The sequence below is a fragment of the Mobula birostris genome, chromosome 16 (genome assembly GCF_030028105.1).
Source record: "Mobula birostris isolate sMobBir1 chromosome 16, sMobBir1.hap1, whole genome shotgun sequence".
In the NCBI taxonomy this organism is placed as follows: Eukaryota; Metazoa; Chordata; class Chondrichthyes; order Myliobatiformes; family Myliobatidae; genus Mobula; species Mobula birostris.
Genome location: NC_092385.1, coordinates 15,311,722 through 15,334,905, shown reverse-complemented (window position 1 = coordinate 15,334,905; position 23,184 = coordinate 15,311,722). Strand labels below are relative to the sequence as shown.

Here is a 23,184-nt window from a genome sequence, read left to right as displayed (position 1 = left end):
TTTCTTCACTGCTTGCTGTACCTGCATGCTTACTTTCGGTGACTGATGAACAAGGACACCTAGATCTCATTGTACTTCCCCTTTTCCTAACTTGACACCATTCAGATAGTAATCTGCCTTCCTGTTCTTGCCATCAAAGTGGATAACCTCACATTTATCCACATTAAACTGCATCTGCCATGCATCTGCTTGTTCTTGCCCAAGCCTGACCACTCTAACACTGGCCACTCTGCTTGCACCTCATTCTTTTTATTGGCCCTTGCTAAGCTACTAGTAACTCCCAGCAGTCTCCCTCTCCAGAGTAAGCAATTGTGTGGGATTAGCTCTCTTACTCCTTTTCACAAAGGGCACACTGTGGCTTGCACTGAGATTTATAATTTGCGGGTGCTGCTGGGATTAACTGATACAGAGTTCCTGTGTCTAATAGTTCTACAGTCCGGTGCAGTTGGATAGCACTTCCATTCATTCCCTTTCCCTTTGGCTTTTGGTCACTGGACAGTGGGGAGCAGAGTTTGTGCGAGCTGATACTGTGCTGGTTGAGGTACTTAGACTGCAGCTAAGGAAACAGTTTTACACCCAAGGGATGGTAAAAATTTAGAATTCATCTCTGTAAACAAACATGGATACCGCAACAGTTAAATTTAAATGAGTTTCACAGATGTTCTCCAAAGCTCTTAAAGGATTCAGGGAATATGTGGCTTCTGAAATTAGCTTACAAATCAGCCATGATTTTGTTAGGTGGCAGAACAGGCTCAAGAGCTAATCGCCCAAATACCTCCACAGATGTACCTTAGCTCCTATGCTGTTCTCGTTCCTCAAGTATTGTAATTTCTGACATTTCCCTTTTGCCCTACTTACCCTTCATGGTTATGTGGAAAGTAGACAAAATACAGGCAGCATAGCTCATTAGATTCAGTGTATTAGGATAGTAAAATAAGGTTGTTGTGTAAATAGAAAATACTGAAAACAAACTGTCTTCAATCTGAGATATTAAGTGTGTTTCTCTTTCCACAGATGCCGCCTGATATGCTGAGTGTTTCAAGCATTATTTTTACTTCAGGATTCCCACATCAGCAGTTCTTCTGACTTTCAAATAAGATTGCTAAAATCGTTTTGAAAACCTTCTATGAAGTTGGTCAGGCTTACTCATTAGTTGTGAAATTCTATTAGTGTCAAGGGACACTGTTATTCTAAGACTTCATCCCCTCAATCCAATTAGCTCTGCTGGACTCTGAGATGATACCTCGTGCCTTTTTTTGTTACCTACTTCCCAAATGAATTCCAATTTTCGGGACCTTCATTGTGCTAGTTCTGGATTGCCTTTATCCAAAACTGCTTATTTCAGTCCACCTTACTGTAGAAATGGATGTGATAGAGAAGCAACAAGAAAAAAAAATTGGGAAAGAGCACAAGGAAAAGGGCACAAGTTAATTGGTTTAAGTTACAAATTATGCACATGTTTTCTCCCCTTCCTTTCCAGGCCTGAAGTAGGGTCTCAGCCTGAAACCTCAACTGTTTACTCTTTTCCGTAGATACTGCCTGGCCTGCTATTTCCTCTAGCACTTTTTGCGTGCGTTGCTCCAAGTTGTGCCATAGTTGGAATTGAAATGAGCTGTTGACTGACCATATAATTTATTCCTCTGTAAAAGCAAAATACTACAGATACTGTAAATCTGAAATAAAAACTGAAACATGTTGAGAAACTTAGACAAGATGTATAAAAAGAGAAACAGGTGTAGTGTTTCTTTTTGCAAAATTTTCACTGAAACTGGTTGCATATTCTCAGTACTTTTTATTTTTCTCCCCATTCCTATGGACATTATCAAAATCCCAGATTACAATGATTGATTTACTCATAATGCACACTCCTAATTTCAAAATATACTGATCATATATGCTCCATGAATTAGAAGTTAATCATTTATTGAAAGTTGGCCTTCACTCACCTCTTTAGAGAAAATCAGATCAGCTGAAGGCTTCTAAATGGCACCTCTGCTCCACGGCCAAATATCAGGAAGTTATGAAGAAAGACCATTGATTAAAACATTAACTCCTCAGATGCTGCCTGACTCCCTGAGCTTTTCCAGCATTTTGTTTTTTAATTTAGATTTTTTAAGCATTACTTTGAAAAGCAGCGGTGAATATGAGCTTCTGGAGAGGATATTGGAAAATGAGTGAGATATCGGTGAGACCCGACATAAATTGGGAGACCGCTTCGTCAACCACCTTTGCTCCATCCACCACACAAAGCAAGATTTCCTGGTGACCATCCATTTCAATTCTACTTCCCAATCACATTCTGCCTTGTCAGTCCACGGCACCCTCTACTGCTGCGATGTGGCCATACTCAGGTTGGAGGAGCAACACCTTATACTCTGTTGGGTAACCTCCAAGCTGATGGCAAAAACGCTGATTTCGCGAACTCCAGTACTTGATCTATCCACCCCACCCCCTTCATCCTTCTTATTTCCCTCTCATCCTATCTGCCCATCAACTCCCTCTGGTGCTCCTCTCCCTTCCCTTTCTCCCATAGTCTTCTGTCCTCTCCTATCAGATTCTCACTTCTCCAACCCTTTATCTCTTTCATCCCAGCTGTTTACTTCACCAACCTCCTCCTGGTTTTACCGATCACCTGCCACCTTGTGCTTCTTCCTCCCCTCCCCCCCCCCAACCTTCTTCCTCTGACTCCTTCTCCCCTTCCTTTCCAGTCCTGATGTAGGGGCTCGGCCCAAAACGTCAACTCTCCACTCTTTTCCGTAGATGCTCTCTGGCCTACTGAGTTCCTCCAGCATTTTGTGTGTGTTGCTTTGGATGCTCAGCGTCTACAGGTTTACAGATGTGGGTGAATTATCTTGTCTGGTCTAGTAACCCATTACAGCAATGGTAGCCAGTCTGCGGGGAGGGTGGAGGGAAGTTGCCGTTCAACATCAGGATCACCTCCCTAGAATGCCGGACAAGAAGCACTCCTAACCTGTTGGATGCTTGGAATACCAAGAGAAAGCATCTTTATTTTTGCTTTTCACTGCAAAAAAAAGTAACAGGCAGCCGTGAAGTAAATCCATAACTTTATTTATCTTTAAAAATGATGAGTAAGCAGACAGAACCTTGTGCCACAAGACTCTCCAGTGTGTGAAACGTGGCACCACATCTACTGTTGCAGATCCCTTTAAAAAGGGCAGATTACTTGGCCTTACTATGTACCAAGTATTTTTTTTCTTTTACACAGAAACTAAAAATAACGGTTTCCCCCACAATTTCTTGAATATTTGTCCCAGATAATAACAAATGTAGGAAAGTTGTAAAAAATATCAGTAATGGGTTATTTTATGTCCATAGCATACATTTACAAGCAGAGCACTTTACTAATAGAACATTTTGGACCACACCAATCATATATGTATGTTTATGGGGCTTTGGTTAGGGAAAATATACAGAGGAAAGTCATACCCATAGAAATATTGTCGATTTAAAAGCCCTTAAATAACAAAATTCCATCAAAAATAATTCAGAAGTTACAACTCAGGAAGTTTATTTAATTTTTCTCCTTAACATCAGAAACCTTTGTTGTACCTACCCTTGTGGACATAGATAGGAAGGCTTGATGACTCCACAAACATGCACTGTGACTTGGAATGGTCTTTAACGAACTTACAGATGAGCAAAATTGTCCATTAAAAACTGTGCCTTCCATAATGAAAAAGAGTTCCAATTATAAAAGTTTTACATTACATTATGTATTGATTGCACACTAACCTTCCTATAGAACATTTACCAGTGTCACATTATTGCATGAGCTCTCTAATATCAAGCACTATATATATATTCAGTTATTTATATAATCATTAAAAAGTCACTTTTTAAACAAGTATATAATGCTTAATTTTGAATTAACAAGTTAATAATAAAGTTTGTGCAAAACAAGCAGGCCTCTATAATTAAGTGACAGCATTTTGTTTTTGCTGTTGTTTTACAAAACAGACTGAGGGATTTGTTCAGAAGTGTGTCTCTTTCTCCGTGATGGTAGGAATGTTCCCATCACCTTTAAGTTTGCCATCACAGGCACTGATTGTGCTGCAGCACACATCCATATCTGATATTTTCACTCCTTTCCGTCGCATGTTGGGACTGGGTGTGGTAAGCTTCTTAATTTTCTGAAAGAGTTTGAAATATGATGCTATTAAGAGGAGATTTAGAAACATGGAAAACCTACAGCATAATACAGGTCCTTCGGTCCACAAAGTTGTGCCCAACATGTTCCTACCTTAGAAATTACTAGGGTTACCCATAGCCCTCTATTTTTCAAAGCTCCATGTACCTATCCAAAAGTCTCTTAAAAGACCCATTGCCGGCAGCCTATTCCACACACTCAGCACTCCCTGTGTAAAAAAACTTACCCCTGATATCTCCTCTGTATCTACTCCCAAGCACCTTAAACCTGTGCCCTCTTGTAGCAGCCATTTCAGCCCTGGGAAAAAGCCTCTGACTATCCACACGATCAATGCCCCTCATCATCATTTGCCTGCTCATTTTCTCCTTTATGTGAAAACAAGAAACAAAGTCAACATTTGATTCCTAGCAACGAGGGACGTATTGAAAAGACTCAATGTATGACACCAGAGTACGTACTGGCGGACAAATACAGCAATAATGTCAGCAAGCGGACAGCAAGGCTCTTGACTGAACACCAAGCAGGATTTTCAGGGCTGGTGAGTCTTCACTGCCGAAGCCCACACAAGTCAATTTAGACAGCTTCCTTTTTAGGGCTTGAGAAGGTGGGGTTAGGTTGCGGAACAAGCTGAACGGTCATTCTGTGTATAAAGGTTCTCATTTCTGCAGGTTGGATGTACTTTCACCCTTTCATACGTGGCCCAACAAAGCACCTTCCGGCTTTCATCGAGGCACTGACCTTGACGACATGCTTTTATGTACAAGGCAGCAGAATTAGCCCAGAGTGTTAGGAGCACAGAGAACATCCAGTCTGCAGCTATAGTTTAGAAGGGGAGGCACTAGGGACTATTAATAAGAAGACTGCGGTCTTTAATCCTTTTCATTACCATAGTAAACCTCATTGACATTACATCAGCCACAATAAATAAGATTACAACTGCAGAACCAGGGATCACTATCAACTATGCTGACAGCTGCACTGAAACAAGGTGTTACTACCGAAGTGGGCTGCTACTGTGGAGTCTCACTACTACCCATTATGCCACTGTCATTAAGGGCAGCAATGAAGGTCTTCCATTTCTGGCAGTGTTCAGGGCTTCCTTCATCATGCCAGTGGCTCGATTTTCACTACTGTCAGTCATGCAAGTTCCGGGTGGAGACTCAGGAATATTGGCGCACTCGGATGTAGAAGGGTTCATCACTGTTGTTTCTGTAACAGTTTTGCTTTACCAGTCTGGGTTGTTCGCCCTGAGCTAAATCCCTGAACCTGGGCAGTGGAACACTCTTAGTCTGACCTCTACCCTTTGGCCTGCTTGGCACTGGTGAACCGATAAAGAGCCAAAACGTAAATCCCCGACTCCAGCCTCTGTAGCTGTAGCTCTCTGAGTCATTGAGGCATGCAAGCCTCCAAACTACAACAACGTTATGGTCCTCTTGCAGGGCGTCTGTGGAGTAGACTGTTTTATACATACAGACACACTGAGATGAAGGAACATTGATGTGTTAAGAGTTGCACAGTCACATAGTAATACCTCAGGAAGCAGGACCTTCTGCCCATTTGAATCTGTGCTAACCATCGAGTGCCACTTACACTAATCAAAGTTCAAAGTAAATTTATTATCAAAGTACATTTATGTCACCACATACAACCCTACCCGAGATTCATTCCTTCACTAATCACATTTTATTCTGCACACATTCCTATTGATCTTTCCAAGAAACTACCACTCACCTAAATTCTGGGGACAATTTTCAGTGGCCAAATAATCTACCACAGGGGTCCCCAACCTTTTTTGCACCACGGACTGGTTTAATATCGACAATATTCTTGCGGACCGGCCAGCTGACCTGGGGGGGCGGGGGGTGTAGGGTTGCCAACTTTCTCACTGTGTTCACCCCGAGAAAGACTACCATGAAGCCTTGCGCGGGCACCTGTGTGCGTATGCGTGTACGTGCTGATTTTTTTCTACAGATCGTTTTTGGCGATTCTGCTCAGTGAAAGTACACTGTATGTAAATTATTTCTACTTTAAATAGGTTATTTATCATATCATTCCTGCTTTTACTATATGTTAGTGTTATTTTCGGTTTTATGTGTTATTTGGTATGATTTGGTAGGTTATTTTTTGGGTCTGGGAACGCTCAAAAATTTTTCCCATATGAATTAATGGTAAATGCTTCTTCGCTTTACGCCATTTCGGCACGAAAGGTTTCATAGGGACGCTCTAGCTTAGCGGGGGAAATACGGGACAAGGGCGGTCCCGTATGGGACAAAGCAATTTAGCCCAATATACAGGATATCCTGGCTAATACGGGACAGTTGGCAACCTTTGCAGGGGGTGGGGGGTGTTAATCACGACCAGAATATAGGTGATAAATCAACTATAAGTCACTTATAAGTGGCTAATACAGTCAGTTTCGTTTCTAAAAGGGTTTATCTAACAAATGTAATATGAAACACACAGCGCATATTTTCCTTGCATGAATATAGTGATAAGTCAATTATAAGTCACTTATAAGTCAATAGCATCATAACATTTTAAGTAACGTTTGGATATTAAACACACAGCACATATTTTCCTCGTATGAACATGTAAAACACATATATGTATGAACATACTGCAACACACCAATATCGCTGAATCAGTGGGAGCCCTGGGCTTGTTTTCTTGTAACAAGACGGTCCTATCGAGGGGTGATGGGAGACAGCGATACTCGAAGGGGGTTCCTTACGTCCAGTCTATTCCGCAATTTAGTTTTCGTTGCATTCATTGCAGAAAACCCTGCTTCGCAGAGATATGTTGGAAATGGAAGCAACGTTTTCAGTGCTTTCATGGCTATCTCGGGATATTTAGCCTTGACTTTGATCCGGAATGCCAGCAGAGATGTTATGTCAAACATACTTTTCAGCCCGCCGTCATTTGCAAGCTCGAGGAGTTGCTCTTCTTCCTGCGCTGACACGGATGACGCGTGTGTAATGACCTCGCGTGCGTTCAAAATCAACAGTGGGTATGACAGGGAATGAGGAAAGGTGCAGCTGACTCATATCGCCAAATCATATTGTTTCTTCGCGGGCCGGTAGCACATGCTTTGCGGCCCGGTACCGGTCCGTGGCCCGGTGGTTGGGGACCACTGATCTACCAAGTGAAAAGTAGGAGGAAACCGGAAAACCTGGAGGAAAGCTACAGAACGTGGTCACAGGGAGGAAGTCAAACTCTATGAGTGAACGCTGGAGCAGATAAGCAAATGCCAGCTTAATGATGGTAAATACATGAAGAGTCGGGGTTGCCAATCTGGGACCCCTCGTTAATGGTAGGGATCCATGGCATATAAAAAGGTTGAGAACCCCTGGTGTAGAGTCAATCAGATGATAAAGAGCAGCCATCAACAGAAAGCAAACATGGTGTGAATGGACCAGGCATCAGACAGATAATGCATGTAGAGATGTCGACAATGGAGACAACTGGGACAATTCTAACAACTGATGCTTTCACAAACAAGAGAAAATCTGCAGATCCTGGAAATCCAAGCAACACACAGAAAATGCTGGAGGAACTCAGCCGGCCAGGCAAGCATCTATGGAAAAGAGTACAGTTGATGTTTCGGGCTGAAACCCTTCGGCAGGACTGGAGAGAAAAACGCTGAGGAGTAGGTTTAAAAGATGGAGGGAGGGGAGAGAGAAACACCAGGTGATAGGTGAAACCTGAAGGGGGAGAGATGAACTAAAAAATTGGGAAGTTGATTGGTGAAGGAGACAGAAGGTTATGGAAGAAAGAAGAGGGGGTGGAGCACCAGAGAGAGGCAATGGGTGGACAAGGAGATGAGGTGAGAGAGGGAATAGGGGATAGGAAATGTTGGAGGGGGGGGGGGCATTACCGGAAGTTTGGGAAATCAATATTCACGCCATTAGGTTGGAGGCTACCCAAGTGGAATATAAGGTGTTGTTCCTCCAGTCTAAGTGTGGCCTCATCATGACAGTGGAGGAGGCCATGGATAGACATATCGGAATGGGAATAGGAAGTGGAATTAAAATGGGTGGGCACTGTGAGATCTGGCTTTTTCTGGCGGACAGAGCACAGGTGCTCACCGAAGCAGTCTCCCAATCTAGCTTGGGTCTCACCGATGTACAGGAGGCCACACCGGGAGCACTGGAACTGATGCTCTTTGTCTCAATTTATGGATGGGATTATGGGATGTCCCAGGTTGTCACCTGTCCATCATTCTCACCAAACCAATCATGGTTACATCTAAAAGGCTGTCAACTATCTAACACTAACTATATTTGTATTCAAATTGCACAGAATATCACATATTCTCATTTTTGGTAGATAGTCCTAGAGTCATAGAACACTACCACACAGAAACAGGCCCTTTGGCCCATCTATTCTATGGCGATCCATTTACACTCCCTAGTCCCAATGACCTGCACTCGGACCATAGCCCTTCATACCCCTCCCATCCATGTACCTATCCAAATTTTTTTTAATTTTTGAAATCAAATTCGTATCCACCACTTCCACCAGCAGGTTGTTCCACACTCTCACCACCGTCTGAGTGAAGATGTCCCCCTTATAACATTTCATCTTTCACCCTTAACCCATGACCTCTAGTTGTAGTCTCACCCAATCTCAGTGAAAAAAAAACCTGCCTGCCTTTGCCCTATCAATACCCCTCATAACTTTGTATACCTTGATCAAATCTACTCTCAATCTTCAACATTACAGGGAATAAAGACCCAACCCATTGAATCTTTCCTTATAATTCAGGTCATCCAGTCAAATCAAATATCAATCGAGAGGGCATTGAGGGGAGGTGAGCAGAGCCTCTCTTGCCTTTTGCCACAAGATTATCCATCCACTTCAGGTATTAATTTTCCTCTAAACATCTTCGAACATATTCCTTCTTACAAAAAAAAACTTCTCGAGTTGAAGTTTAACCAAAGGCCATTTAGAAGTGAAACATAACATCTTTGCTTTGGTATTCAATCCCCAAGCAATAAATTCTGAATATCCAAATAAACAACACACTGTGAATCTCCTTTGTCTATCCTGCCTGTTATTTTCTCAAAGAATTCCAGTAGATTTGTCCGGCAAGTTTTCCCTTTAAGGAAACCTTGCTGACTTTGGCCCATTTAATGGCTCCAACATTTTACCAACCATTGAAGTCAGGTGAATTGGCCTATAACACCTTCAGTCCTGTATTCATCACCCTTTAGTTCCATAAGGTTGCTATAGCTGGGAGTGGTAGTGGGGACAAGCTCCCACTATCTATTAAATGCTCCTGTTAAATGGCTTGCAACTCAAATAGCCTCTGATCACCAAGTACAGCTCCTAGCCTTCACGTGTGGCTTAGCTACTAAGCCCAGCGGAACTATTTCTACCGACAGGAGAAGGGGTGAAGGCAGGCTACTGGTGCCTTAAAACCAGTCACATTGGGCAGATGGGGCTCGTCAGTTGTGGTTGGCAGCTCATCTAGAAGAAAGCAAAGTCTGATCTCAAACCTCCACTGCCTCACAGCTATATCCACTCATGGGGAAAGCTTCGGGAGTAAACCACGAGGGTAAAATCCGTAGTCGGGGTGCCTAAGTTAAATTCAATGCTAACTGGCAACTCCTGCGATGCTGCTCGATTGGTCTCTGCTGTTCCTTTGGGTTCATCCGATGCGTGGAGAGGGGGAGCATGCCACATGGGCACCAGCTTGCTCTCCATATTGCACTGCCCTGGCTTGTGTATCCAGACAGCTAGGATGCATCATCCATGGTCGACCTTGACAGAGGCCTCATCAGCATCACTTCCACTCTTTTCAATTTTGGCCCACTGTTAAACTTTAATTCATCCTATTGGCTGCAATTTTGTCCTATCATCTACCTCACAGTCTCACTACACATTGCAACTAGTTGTACTGTATATCAAATGCCCCATCCTCAGCACTATCACTCTGTGTCCCAGCCCTCTGCCAAATTAGTTTAAACCCTTCTCAACACCTCTAGCAAACCTGCTTGCAAGGATATCAGTCCCCCTTGGGTTCAGCTGTAACCTGTCCTTTTTGTACAGGTCATAGCTTCTCCAGAAGAGGTAACAATGATCCAAAAACCTTAAAGTGTGCATCATGTACCAACTCTTCAGCCATGCGTTCATCTGCCAGATCATCCCATTCTTACCCTCACTGGAATATTTTAAAAATTATGTTTATGCATAATTTTTCATAAATCATATTGTATTTCTTTTCTTCCTGTAAATGCCTACAAGAAAATGAATCTCAAGATAGTAAATTGTAACAAGTACGTAATTTGAGAATCAATTTACTTTGAAATTTTAAAACCTAAAGCTTTAAACCTGGTCAGGTGCACAAGCAGTAATGAAGAGTGAAGAGTTCTTGCTCTCAAGATCCAGTATGTGACCATTTAGTATGGCAGGAAAGTGAACTATAAGACCAAAGACCATAAGATAGAGAAAGAGAAACAGGCCTTTCGGCCCAACGATTCTGCGCCGCCATTCAGTCATGGGCTGATCCAATTCCTCCAATCATTTCCATTCCCCTGCCTTCTCCCCATACCCTTTGATGCCCTGGCTAATCAAGAACCTATCTATCGCTGCCTTAAATGCACCCAATGACTTGGCCTCCACAGCTGTTTGTGGCAACAAATTCCAGACTTACCAGCCTCTGACTAAAGTAATTTCTCCACATCTCCATTCTAAATGGACATCCTTCAATTCTGAAGTCATGCCCTCTAGTCCTAGAGTCCCCTATCATGGGAAATAACTTTGCCATATCTAATCTGTTTCAGCCTTTAACATTCAGAATATTTCTATGAGATCCTACTCTTTGTGATTTTTATAAATGACCTGAATGAGGAAATGGAGGGTTGGGTTAGTAAATTTGCTGATGACACAAAGATTGGGGGTGATGTGGATAGTGTGGAGGGCTGTCAGAGGTTACAATGGGACATTGATAGGATGCAAAACTGGGCTGAGAAGTGGCAGACGGAGTTCAACCCAGTTAAGTGTGAGGTGTTTCATTTTGCTCGGTCAAATATGATGGGAGAATATTGTATTAATGGTAAAACTCTTGGCAGTGTGGAGGATCAGACGGATCTTGGGGTCCGAGTCCAAAGGACACTCAAAGCTGCTATGCAGATTGACTCTGTGGTTAAGAAGGCAAATGGTGCACTGGCCTTCATCAATCATGGGATTGAGTTTAAGAGCCGAGAGGTAATGTTGCTGCTATATAGGACCCTGGTCAAACACCACTTGGAGTACTGTGTTCAATTCTGGTCGCCTCACTATAGGAAGGACGTGGAAACCATAGAAAGGGTGCAGAGGAGATCTACAAGGATGTTGCCTGGATTGGGGAGCATGCCTTTTGAGAATAGTTTGAGTGAACTCGGCCTTTTCTCCTTGCAGCGACGGAGGATGAGAGGTGACTTGATAGAGGTGTACAAGATAATGAGAGGCATTGATCATGTGGATAGTCACAGGCTTTTCCCCAGGGCTGAATTGGCTAGCACAAGAGGGCATAGTTTTAAGGTGCTTGGAAGTAAGTACAGAGGAGAGTTTTTTACGCAGAGGGTGGTGAGTGCGTGGAATGGGCTGCTAGCGGCGGTGGTGGAGGCAGAAATGATAGGGTCTTTTAAGAGACTCCTAGATGGATACACGGAGCATAGAAAAATAGAGGGCTATGGGTAAACCTCGGTAGTTCTAAGATAGGGATATGTTTGGCATAGCTTTGTGGGCCGAAGGACCTGTATTGTGCTGTGTGTTTTCTATGCTTCTATCCCCCCTCATTCTTCTGAAATCTAGGGAATACAGCCCAAGAGCTGCCAGACGTTCCTCATATGGTAACCCTTTCATTCCTGGAATCATTCTCGTGAATCTTCTCTAAACCCTCTCCACAGTCAGTATAACCCTTCTAAAATAGGAGCCCAAAACTGCACACAATACTCCAAGTGTGGTCTCATGAGTGCCTTACAGAGCCTCAACTTCACATCCCCGCTCTTATATTCTATACCTCTAGAAATGAATGCCAACATTGCATTCGCCTTCTTCACCACTGACTCAACCTGGAGGTTAACCTTTAGGGTATCCTGCAATGGACTCGCAAGTCCCTTTGCATCTCTGCATTTTGACTTCTCTCTCCATCTAAATAACAGTCTGCCCCTTTATTTCTTCCACCAAAGTGCTTGACCATACACTTTCCAACATTGTATTTCATTTGCCACTTTGCCCATTCCCCTAAACTATCTAAGTCTCTCTGCAGGCTCTCTATTTCCTCAACACTACCCGCTCCTCCACCTATTTTTGTATCATCGGCAAATTTAGCCACAAATCTATTAATGCCATAGTCCAAATCATTGACATATATCGTAAAAAGCAGTGCTCCCAATGCCGATCCCTGTGGAACTCCACTGGTAACCGGCAGCCAGCCAGAATAAGATCCTTTTATTCCCACTCCTTGTTTTCTGCCAATCAGCCAATGCTCCACCCATACTAGTAACTCCCCTGTAATACCATGAGCTCTTATCTTGTTAAGCAGCTTCATGTGCGGCACCTTGTCAAAGGCCTTCTGAAAATCCAAGTACACCACATCTACTGCATCTCCTTTGTCTACCCTGTTTGTAATTTCCTCAAAAATTTGCAGTAGATTAGTCAGGCATGATTTTCCTTTCAGGAAACCATGCTGGCTTTGGTCTATCTTGTCATGTGCCTCCAGGTGCTCCGTAATCTCATCCCTAACCATCTTAAAACAGGTGACATTTCAGCTGTTTAGACACATGGCACTGACCATGAGACGCTACTTCATACGATCAGCCATTTAGTGCTGTGTTCAGAGAATAATAACTTTTGTCTTTTGGATCTATAAAGTGCTTTGGGCTCCGGACAGTGGCTGAAGCTGTTAAAATGTTAAGTCTTTCACTTCCAAAGACTTCAGGGTGCCGCAGTGCTCACAGATCTGTGTGTACAGTTCAGCTTAATCCATTCCACTGAAGGAACAATCAAGGAAACCCCTGTTCCTAAAACAAATAAGATCAAGGCAAACTACACAACAGAATATGGCAGGATTCTCACGTTAAGTCCTCTCTTTGGTTTGTACTGCTGTCAAGCAGAAGCATGTTACACTTGCAATTCCACTCCCCTTGTACTTTTATCACTATATCCAGCTGATTGTGAAAGTTCTGATGTGATTTTGGACGAAATACATGTTTCATGAATACTAATTTAAAAGAAACACTAATGTGGTAAGATAATGATATCAAATGAAAAAAAAATCTGCAGATCTGAGATAAAATTTGAAAATACTGAAAGCACTAAGCAGATGGCATCTGTGGAAAGAGAACCCATTCATATTTCAGGTCTGGATCTTGATCAGATCTGAGAAAGAGGGAGAACCTAAGATATCGGAGCAGAATTAGGCCATTTGGCCGACTGAGTCTGTTCCGCCATTTCATCATGTCTGATTTATCTGCTCTCTCAACCCCAATCTCCTGCCTTCTCCCCGTTATCTCTTCGTGCCCTGCCCAATCAAGAATCTATCAAGCTCTGCCTTGAATATATGTAAAGACTTGGCCTCCACAGCTGCCTGTGGCAACGAATTCCACAGATTCTGGCTAAAACAAGTTCCAGTTATGCAGCAAAGAAGGCAGGTGAGGGCTGAGAAGAACAAAGGAAAAATATCTCTGGTAGGATAGACCAGATGACTTATTATGACAGATCAGATTAAACTTCTTTGTCTGTGTAACATGTTGTTAATAGCTAAACTGTTGGGCATGTCCAGCATGGAAAAGAGGGGTGGATGGGAAACCTTGGGTGATCACTGGCTTTAAAGCACCAGTAGATTTCTAAGGTCTAGCAGTGGATGGGGCTCCAGGCAAAGAGGCCCAGTATTAAATTAGGTTAGATTAGATTCAACTTCATTGTCATTGCACCAAGTGCAGATACAAAGCCAATGAAATGCATTTAGCATCTGACCAGAAATGCAAAGAATAGTGTTATTTATAAAATAACTGCGAATAAAAAAGGTGTTAGAGCACACAAATGTAGAAGTACTGAGACAGTACAATATGGATGCAATACTGCTTAGCGCTGTGATGAGAGGTTCAGCAGTCTCACAGCCTCATGGAAGAAGCTCTTCCTGAGCCTGCTGGTGCGGGAGCGGAGGGTCCTGTAGCGTCTACAGGATAGGAGGAGAGTTAAAAGTCCATGGTTAGGGTGAGATGCGTCCCTGATAACGCTTTTTGCCCTGCTCAGGCAGCGTTTACGGTAGATGTTCTCAATGGTGGGCAATTGGGTGCCGATAATCCGCTGGGTTATCGAGTAAGGTCAAAATATGGAAGTGGTGAAGTGAGGTGGGAGCAGTTGCTGTAGTGTGGGGCAGAAGGATGAATTGTCAATGAGGGATTTACCTGACAGTAAACCCATTCCAGCTTTAGGATGGTCTGATTGACCCCCAATACCCCAGAAGGAGCATTCAAAATTGGGAGTGACGTTATCCCACGTGCCCTGGAACAAAACTACACATGACACAGGGGTGACTCGGACCCAGAAACGATTAGACAAACTTCCAGAGCAACATTATCTCAACATGGTACAAATAGTCAGTGTCACAATTCACTCAAGAAATACCTGCTACAAAGGCATCACGCCGAAGAGTGAAACTTGAGTGAAATGATAAGCTTGAGTTCCTACAGAGATAAGCATTGAGAAATGAAAATTAAAAACATTATTAATAATAAAATATCTGCTTTCAATTACCTCTAAAAATGTTCCTTCAGTAGTCCATATTTTGATGATAAATCCCAGAGGTATGCAGACCATAGAAGATAGAGCCAGTGCCCAACCAACAGCATAACCCCAGTCAGGATACACATAAACATTGTTGTACTTGAGTGGTTTATATTTCACAATGAAGAAAATGAAAATTGCCTGAAAGAAGAATAATTTATCAACATAAATGTCAATTATTTCAAATATTCCAATGTACTCATGTAAAGCATTTTCAATTGGTTCCCAAACATTTCATTTAAGGTCCAATTACTTCAAATCGGTGCTCAACATTTTTAGATATGTTTGTTTGTTTATTTATTGACAAACAGCATGGAGTAGGCCCTTCTGGCACATCGAGCTGCGTTGCCCAGCAACCCCTGATCTAACTCTAGCCTAATCATGGGACAATTTACAACAACCAATTAACCGACCAACCGGTACGTCTTTGGAATGTGGGAGGAAACCGGAGAACCTGGAAGAAACCCATGCAGTCATGGGGAGAACATACAAACTCCTGCCAGGCAGCAGCAGGAATTGAACCCGTATCGCTGGTACTGTAAAACGTTGTGCTAAACAAGGGGTAACAGCATTACTTTGTGGTCAAAACTAATGTTGGGTTGCATTGGAAAGGTTATTACCCAATGCAGTAAGACTCTTGTCCAGTGCCACATTATATTTTCAATGCATTTGTTCACAGTAGTTTGAGAAAAAGATTGTTCAAAATTTACTCTTGAAGGGAGTGATTGTACATGTTCTGTCACCTCAATTTCCAACCTTCATTGGGCCTTTGCTGGCTATGATTTGCAATTATACCTGGTTGTGTTATATTTAATCTGGACAGAGACCCTTCACCTGAACTATCAATTCTCCTTATGTTATACCTAAACTGAAGAGGATTTTCTGCTTTTATTGTAGATTTCCATAGTATGTTGCTTTTGCACTAACTTTTATAGTTTGCCTTCTTACATTCCTTTCTTAATAAAACCAGATTGGTGACCATATCATGGTAATAATTAAAAATAACACCGGAGTGAACACATTGAATAAGTACCTAATTTTAAAACCTGGAAAGGTGCACAATTTAAACGAAAATAGGAACAGCAGATAGTCATAGAATCATAGAAAAGTCGGCCCATCTAGTCCATGGCAAATCATTTAAACTGCCTACTCCCATTCACCTGCACCGGGACAATACTCTCCATACCCCTACCATCTACGTACCTATCCAAACTGCCCTTAAATATTGAAATTGAGCTCACATGCACCACTTGCACTAGAAGCTCTCATGACCCTCTGAGTGAAGAAGTTTCCCCTCATGTTCCCCTTATACTTTTGACTTTTCACCCTTAACCCATGACTTCTAGGTGTAGTCCCACCCAACTTCAGAGGAAAAAGCCTGTTTGTATTTACCCCATCTATACTCCTCATAATTTTGCATACTTCTGCCTTCAGTCTTCTACATTCCATGGAATAAAGTCCCACCCTTTTCAATCTTTCCTTATAAATCAGATTCTCCAGTCTGGGCAACATCATTATACATTTTCTCTGTACTCTTTCAAAATTATTTACACCTTTCCTGTAGGTAGGTACCAAAACTACACACAATACTCTAGATTAGGTCTCACTGATGATGACTGATAACTCGATTGGAAAAGGTGCTTAAATAATAGAATTTAAATAACAGATGTGACGATAGACCAAGTTATCAGAAGATTGATGCTAATGAGAGAGATAAGTGAGACAATGCAGCAGCATTCGGAAATGTTAATGAGAGAGGAGAGAGAATAATGAAAAGAGACACAGTTCCGAGTATCGTCAGACCGGTTGCTTTGAACCTGAACTGTTTGAAGTTTGATGGACAGGCAATACCCCAGCAGGGGGATGAAAGGAACAGGTTCGCTAAGGCAAGACACACACCACAAGATCACGAGATAACGAGACGCTGGTGAGAGCTTTGGAGGTCTGGTCGCGGGACCGACCATAGATGCACAGGGTGAAGAGGTACGATCGGCGGGAACCTGGTGTGTGTGTCCGCCCTTGCCTGGGTGCCGGGTTCACCACGGAAGAACGATCGTATCCGGAACGGAGGGGTCACAGTCGGTGACCTCAGAAGACATTAAAAGGGCTCGCGTCGGAAGCTAACTGCGAGGAACATCAAAGGTCTGTGAAACAAAATTTGCATTCGCTCTCTCTCTCTCCCTCCCTCTCCAATGGCACAACAGCGATTACTGCGAACTGTACTCAGCTGAACTGAACTCTGCGTCACTTGAGACTGATCATTTTACCCCTAGACTGTGATAGAGCTTGAATGATTCCTATTATCCTAGTTCTGTGTACATGTGTGTTTTATCATTGCTAACCTGTTGCATTTATATCCTTACGATTAGAGTACTGTGTTACTTATTTCTTTAATAAAACTTAGTTCCAGTAATCCAGACTCCAACAAAGTGGTCCATTTCTGCTGGTTTGGCAACCCAGTTACAGGGTACGTAACACAGAGGAGAAACTTCATTTTGAAAGTAGTGCACAAACAACTTCCAATAGGTAATCGCAAACACAAGGAATTCTGCAGATGCTGGCAATTCAAGCAATAGGTAATCTGATGTTTTGCCATTTTACTTAGTTCTGAGGATAATATATATAATTAATAGTTTTCTTAATAGTATGAAAAAGAGAAGTAGTTATCAAAAGAAATAGTAGTGGATTAAAAACTTACTGCACATATACCAGGGGTAATGAATACCCAGCACCATTTAATCAGAATGAAAGGTCTGTACCCAATCATGTCTTCAATATTATCATAAAAACGATCGCTTCCTGTGAACACAAGAGAGCTCAAAATACTATCAGTTATTTCATTTTACATAAAATAACATCAAATTATTATCGCCATGGTTTTTTTTTATTGTAGTATTTTACTGTAAGTTTTGTCTGGCCTACAAGAATAAAGCATTTGTTTGGTAATTTTTCTTGAATTTTATAGAAAAAAATTTAACCTCTGTTGAAGGTGAGGCAAGATTCATAACAAATATACGAAGGAGATTTTTGATAATATGATGCTTATAGAAATAACATGATTAATTTCCTTCATAGTCTAGCCTTGCAGTTAAGTGCAATCTATACAGCAATCTACATCAGGAAGAATAAGCGCTGTGAATGGGAGATAAATAAAATATTCAGGATCTTCCTCTTGAAATCCATTTTTATCTCTTGTGCACAGCATTGCTGGCCTGAGGTAATTTACTCCTGTATTCATCATTCTTAAGCTACCCAAAGAGACTGGCTGCAGAAAATAAACACTAGTGACACTGAGTGAGGCTGGGAATAGGCTTCATGACCAAAACGATCAGTCGTTCGTTTCCAGGGAAAAGCTAGTTTCCCTAGAGTAGAGGGAGCTGTAATTTAACAAAGCAATTTAAAAATAAATCAGTGATTTGAAGTTAAACAAATCTCAGATGTATGAATACAAAGCACAGGGGCTTTTCATTTCCCTGTCACATATATTAAAAGGTAAGAAAAATGTAGTTTGGCTTGCAATAATGCCACCTACAGTCCTCTAACATGGAAGGTTCTCTCAGCTCATGTTAATACCTCAGAGCTTTTGAGCACAGCCTCTTGTAATTGGGCATTGGATAACAATATGTGATTATAAGACCATAAGACCATGAGACATAGGAGCATAATTAGGCCATTCAGCCCATCGAGTCTTCTCTGTATCAGGGCTCATTTATTATCCCTCTCAACCCAATTCTCCTGCCTTCTTCCTGTAACCTTTGACACCCTGACTAATCAAGAACCCATCAAACTCCACTTTATATACACTCAATAACTTGGCCTCCACAGCCACCTGTAGCAATGAATTTCACAGATTCATTACATTTTGGAAAAAGAAATTCCTCCTCAACTCTGTCCTAAATGGATGTCCCTCTATTCTGAGGCTGTTCCCTCTTGTCCTAGACACCACCATTATAGGAAACATTCTCCTCATATCCACTCTATCCGGACTTTCCAATATTTGATAAGTTTTAATGAGACTCCCCCCCCACCCCCAACATTCTTCTAAACTCCAGCGAGTACATACCCAGAGCCATCAAATGCTCCTCATATGTTAACATTTTCACTCCCAGAATCATTCTCAAATGCCAGCACATCTTCTCATAGATAGTGAGCCCAAAACTGCTCAGAATACTCCAAGTGAGGTCCAAACAATGCCTTATAAAGCCTCAGTGTTTATTTTCGTTTTTATACATTGCACTTACCTTCCCTTCCAAAGACACAAATTGCCAGTTAACCTCTACAGAATCCTGCACAAGGACTCCCAGGTTCCTTTGCAATCTGATTTTTGAACTTTCTTTCCATTTAGAAAATAGTCCATCAGACCATAAGACATAGGAACAGAATTAAGCCATTTGGCCCATCAAGTCTATTCCACCATTTCACCATGGTTGATCCAATTTTCGTCTTAGCCCCAATCTCCTAGCTCCTTCCTGGATCCCTTCATGCCCTAACCAATCAAGAACCTATCAAACTCTGCCTCAAATATTTGGAAAGACTTGGCCTCCACAGTCACCTGTGGCAAAGAATTCCACAGATTTACCATTGCTTTGGCTAAAGAAATTCTTCCTCATCTCTGTTCTAAAAGGACACCCCTCTATTCTGAGCATGTGTCCTCTGGACTTTGACTCTCCCACCATAGGAAGCATCCTCTCTACACCCACTCTATCAAAGCCTTTCACCATTTGATAGCTTTCAGTGAGGTCAACCCACATTCTTCTGAATTCTAGTGAATACAGGCATACAGCAATCAAACACTCTTCATATGACAAGCCATTCAATCCTAGAATAATTCTCATGAACCCCTTCTGAACCCTCTTTAGTTACAGCACATCCTTTCTAAGATAAAGGGCCCAAACCTGCTCACAATACTCCAAGTGAGGACTCACCAGTGCTTTATAAAGTCTCAACATTCCATCCTTGCTTTTATATTCTAGTCCTCTTAAAAAGAATGCTAACATTGCATTTGCCTTCCTCACCACAGACTCAACCAAAAAATTAACCTTCAGGGAATCCTGCCCAAGGACTCCCAAGTCCCTTTACATTTCAGTTTTTTGTATTTTCTCTCCATTCAGAAAATAGTCAACTATTTCATTTCTCCTACCAAAGTGCACGACCATACACATCCCAACACTGTATTCCACCTGCCATTTCTTTGCCCATTCTGCTAATCTGTCTAAGTCCTTCTGTATTATCTCTACCTCTTCAAAACTACCTGCCCCTCCACCTATCTTCATATCCTCTGCAAACTTTGCAACAAAAAGCCATCAATTCCATCATCCAAATCATTGACATATAACGTAAAAAGAATCGGTCCCAACACAGACCCCTGTGGAACACCACTAGTCACCAGCAGCCAGCCAGAAAAAAACTTCCTTGATTCCCACTCTTTGCCTCCTGCCAATCAGCCACTGCTTTATCCATGCTGGAATCTTTCTGGTAATATCACGGGCAGCCTCATGTGTGGCACCTTGTCAATGGACTTCTGAAAATCCAAGTATACAACATCAACTAATTCTCCTTCATCCATCCTGCTTGTTACTTCTTCAAAGAATTCCAACAGATTTGTCAGGCAAGATTTTCCCTTGAGGAAACCATGCTGACTATGGCCTATTTTATCATGTGCCTCCAAGTGCCCTGAAACCTCATCCGTAATAATCGACTCCAACGTCTTCCTAGCCACTGAGATCAGACTAACTGTCCTACAGTTTCCTTTCTTCTGCCTTGCTCCCTTCTTGAAAAGTGGAGTGACACTTGCAATTTTCCAGTCTCCTGGAACCATTCCAGAATCTGGTGATTCTTGAAAGGTCATTACTAATGCCTCCACGATCCTTATCTCTAATTATGGTAACTTCACACACTTCATGCCCCCTGACACCTGGAACTTCCACCATACTGCTCGTGTCTTCCATAATGAAAACTGATGCAAAATACTTATTCGACACCTTTAGTCCTTCTATCAAACTTATAGTCGACACTTCTATTCCTTCTTTCAAAGTGCATGAACTTACTGTTACCGACACTAAATTCCATCTGCAACCTCTTTGTGCATTTGCCCAATCTATGCAAGTCCTTCTGCAGAATACCTGCTTCCTTGATACTACATGCCCCCATACCTACCTTCATATCATCTACAAACTAGGGCACAAAGCCATTGATTCCATCATCCAAATCATTGACATATAATGTGAAAAGTAGCAGTCCCAAGCTGACCCCTGCGAACATCACTAGTCACTGGCAGCCAGTCATAAAAGGCCCCATTTATTCCACGCTTTGCTTCCTGTCAAACGGCCAATGTTCTTACTAGTATCTCTGCTGTAATGCCATGGGCTTTCCTCATGTTAAGCGGCCACATGTGTGGCACCTTGTCAAAGGCCTTTTGAACAAGCAACAACCTCTTACTCTTTGTTGATCTTGCCTGCTATTTTTTCAAATAATTTCAACAGACCTGTCAGGCAAGATTTCCCCTGAAGGAATCCAAACTGACATTGGCATACTTTATCATGTGCCTCCACACACTCCTAAACCTCATCCTTAATAATGGACTCCAACATCTTCCCAACCACTGAAGTCAGGCTAACTGATCTATAATTTAATTTCTTCTGCCTCTCTCTCTTCTGAAAGAGGGGAGTGACATGTACAATTTCCCAATCCTCTGGAACTATTTCAGAACCTCGTGGTTCTTGAAAGATAATTACTAATGCCTCTACAATCTCTACAGCTACCTGTTTCAGAACCCTGGGATGTAGTCCATCTGACTTATCTACCTTCAGACCTTTCAGCTTCCCAAGCACCTTCTCCTTAATTGCAACAACACTCACTTCTGCCCCCTGACGCTCTCGCATTTCTGGCATTCTGCTAGCATCCTCCACAGTGAAGACATGCCTTCTGAATTTCCCCCAGGAACTCCAGCCATCAAGAGCCACCAGGTTCAAGAACAGTTACCACTCCTCATACATCAGGCTGTGGAGCAAAAGGGGATAACTACACTCACTTGCTCATCCATTGGGATGTTCCCACAACCAATTATCTCTCTTTAAGGACTCTTTATCTCATGTTCTCATTATTTATTGCTATTTATTTATATTTGCATTTGCCCAGTTTATTGTCTTCTGCATTCTGGTTGATCTTTCATTGATCCTGTTAATGTTAATATTCAATAGATTTGCTGAGAATGCCAGCAGGTAAGTAAACCTCAGGGTTGTATATGGTGATGTATATGTACTTTGATAACACAATTGACTTTGAAATTTGAACGTTATTTGTGGCTATGCCCCAAACAATTTAGTGTTTCACAAAGGAGGATGCATGATTAAAATGTTTATATTTCTATTGCTGACTTCTTTGCTTCCAGTTACAGAACTTCTGACTTTTCAGCTGAGAAATATTATTCTTTTATCAAACTTTAAGTATGATCCAACTCAGTAAATGAAATGCAGATGTCTAAATACCTCTAAATTTATTTTACACTCTGTAATTCATGATAAACTCTGCCTCAGAAAGTAAATACAAAAGAAACTGTAAATGACTTACCATAGGCCCAGCCTATACAAATACACTCGAAAATGGCCACAAACAGTAGACACATGCCACTTGAAGCGTAGGCGTCGAACAGCTGGAAAACGTACATTCCTCCCTTTCAATATAAAGAAATAAAATACATATTTCATAAAGTGTTGCTATAACTTCTGCAAATACATTTTAAAAAATGGTTCACAAAGCATTGTACCAGTTCGGAAAACAAGAAACCATAAATCACAGCACTCAACATCAGCTGGCAAGATTCTTCATATTTTACGAGGAAGGGCTAAAGGGATAGAGTCAAATAGCACACACAAAATGTTGGAGGAACTCAGCACGTCAGGCAGCATCTATGAAGAGGAATAACGAGCTGACATTTCAGGCTGAGACCCCTCACCAGGACTGGAAACGAAGAGGGAAGAAGCTAATTCCTCCTAATATGAGGAGATAGAGTTGAATCCTGATTTGGCCACACTAAAGGCTGATTTATACTTGTGCGTCAACTTGAAGCCGTAACCTACACAAGTGGCCTACGTGCGATGTGAGCACTTATACTTGTGCGTTGGTGTGTCTGCGTCGCTCTGCAATTCGTGCATGTCGCGCATGTGCACACACCTGCCCATGCAAGGCTTCATGGTCATGGTAGTCTTTCTCAGGGTAAACAAGTTTAAAGCGAGCGTCTT

At 42.0% G+C, this 23,184-nt stretch overlaps 1 protein-coding gene across 1 annotated transcript in view; it reads right to left on the bottom strand.

Annotated features, from left to right (window-relative positions):
- Window positions 1-3,088: 3,088 nt before the first annotated feature.
- Window positions 3,089-23,184, bottom strand: part of slc6a11b (solute carrier family 6 member 11b) — a 213,863-nt gene continuing 193,767 nt past the window's right edge. The window contains exons 12-15 of the mRNA XM_072280326.1: window positions 22,514-22,616; window positions 17,643-17,743; window positions 14,915-15,085; window positions 3,089-4,151 (exon numbers count right to left, since the gene is read on the bottom strand). Coding sequence (XP_072136427.1) covers window positions 3,993-4,151; window positions 14,915-15,085; window positions 17,643-17,743; window positions 22,514-22,616 — 534 coding nt within the window. The 3' untranslated portion in view covers window positions 3,089-3,992. The remainder of the gene's footprint in view (window positions 4,152-14,914; window positions 15,086-17,642; window positions 17,744-22,513; window positions 22,617-23,184) is intronic.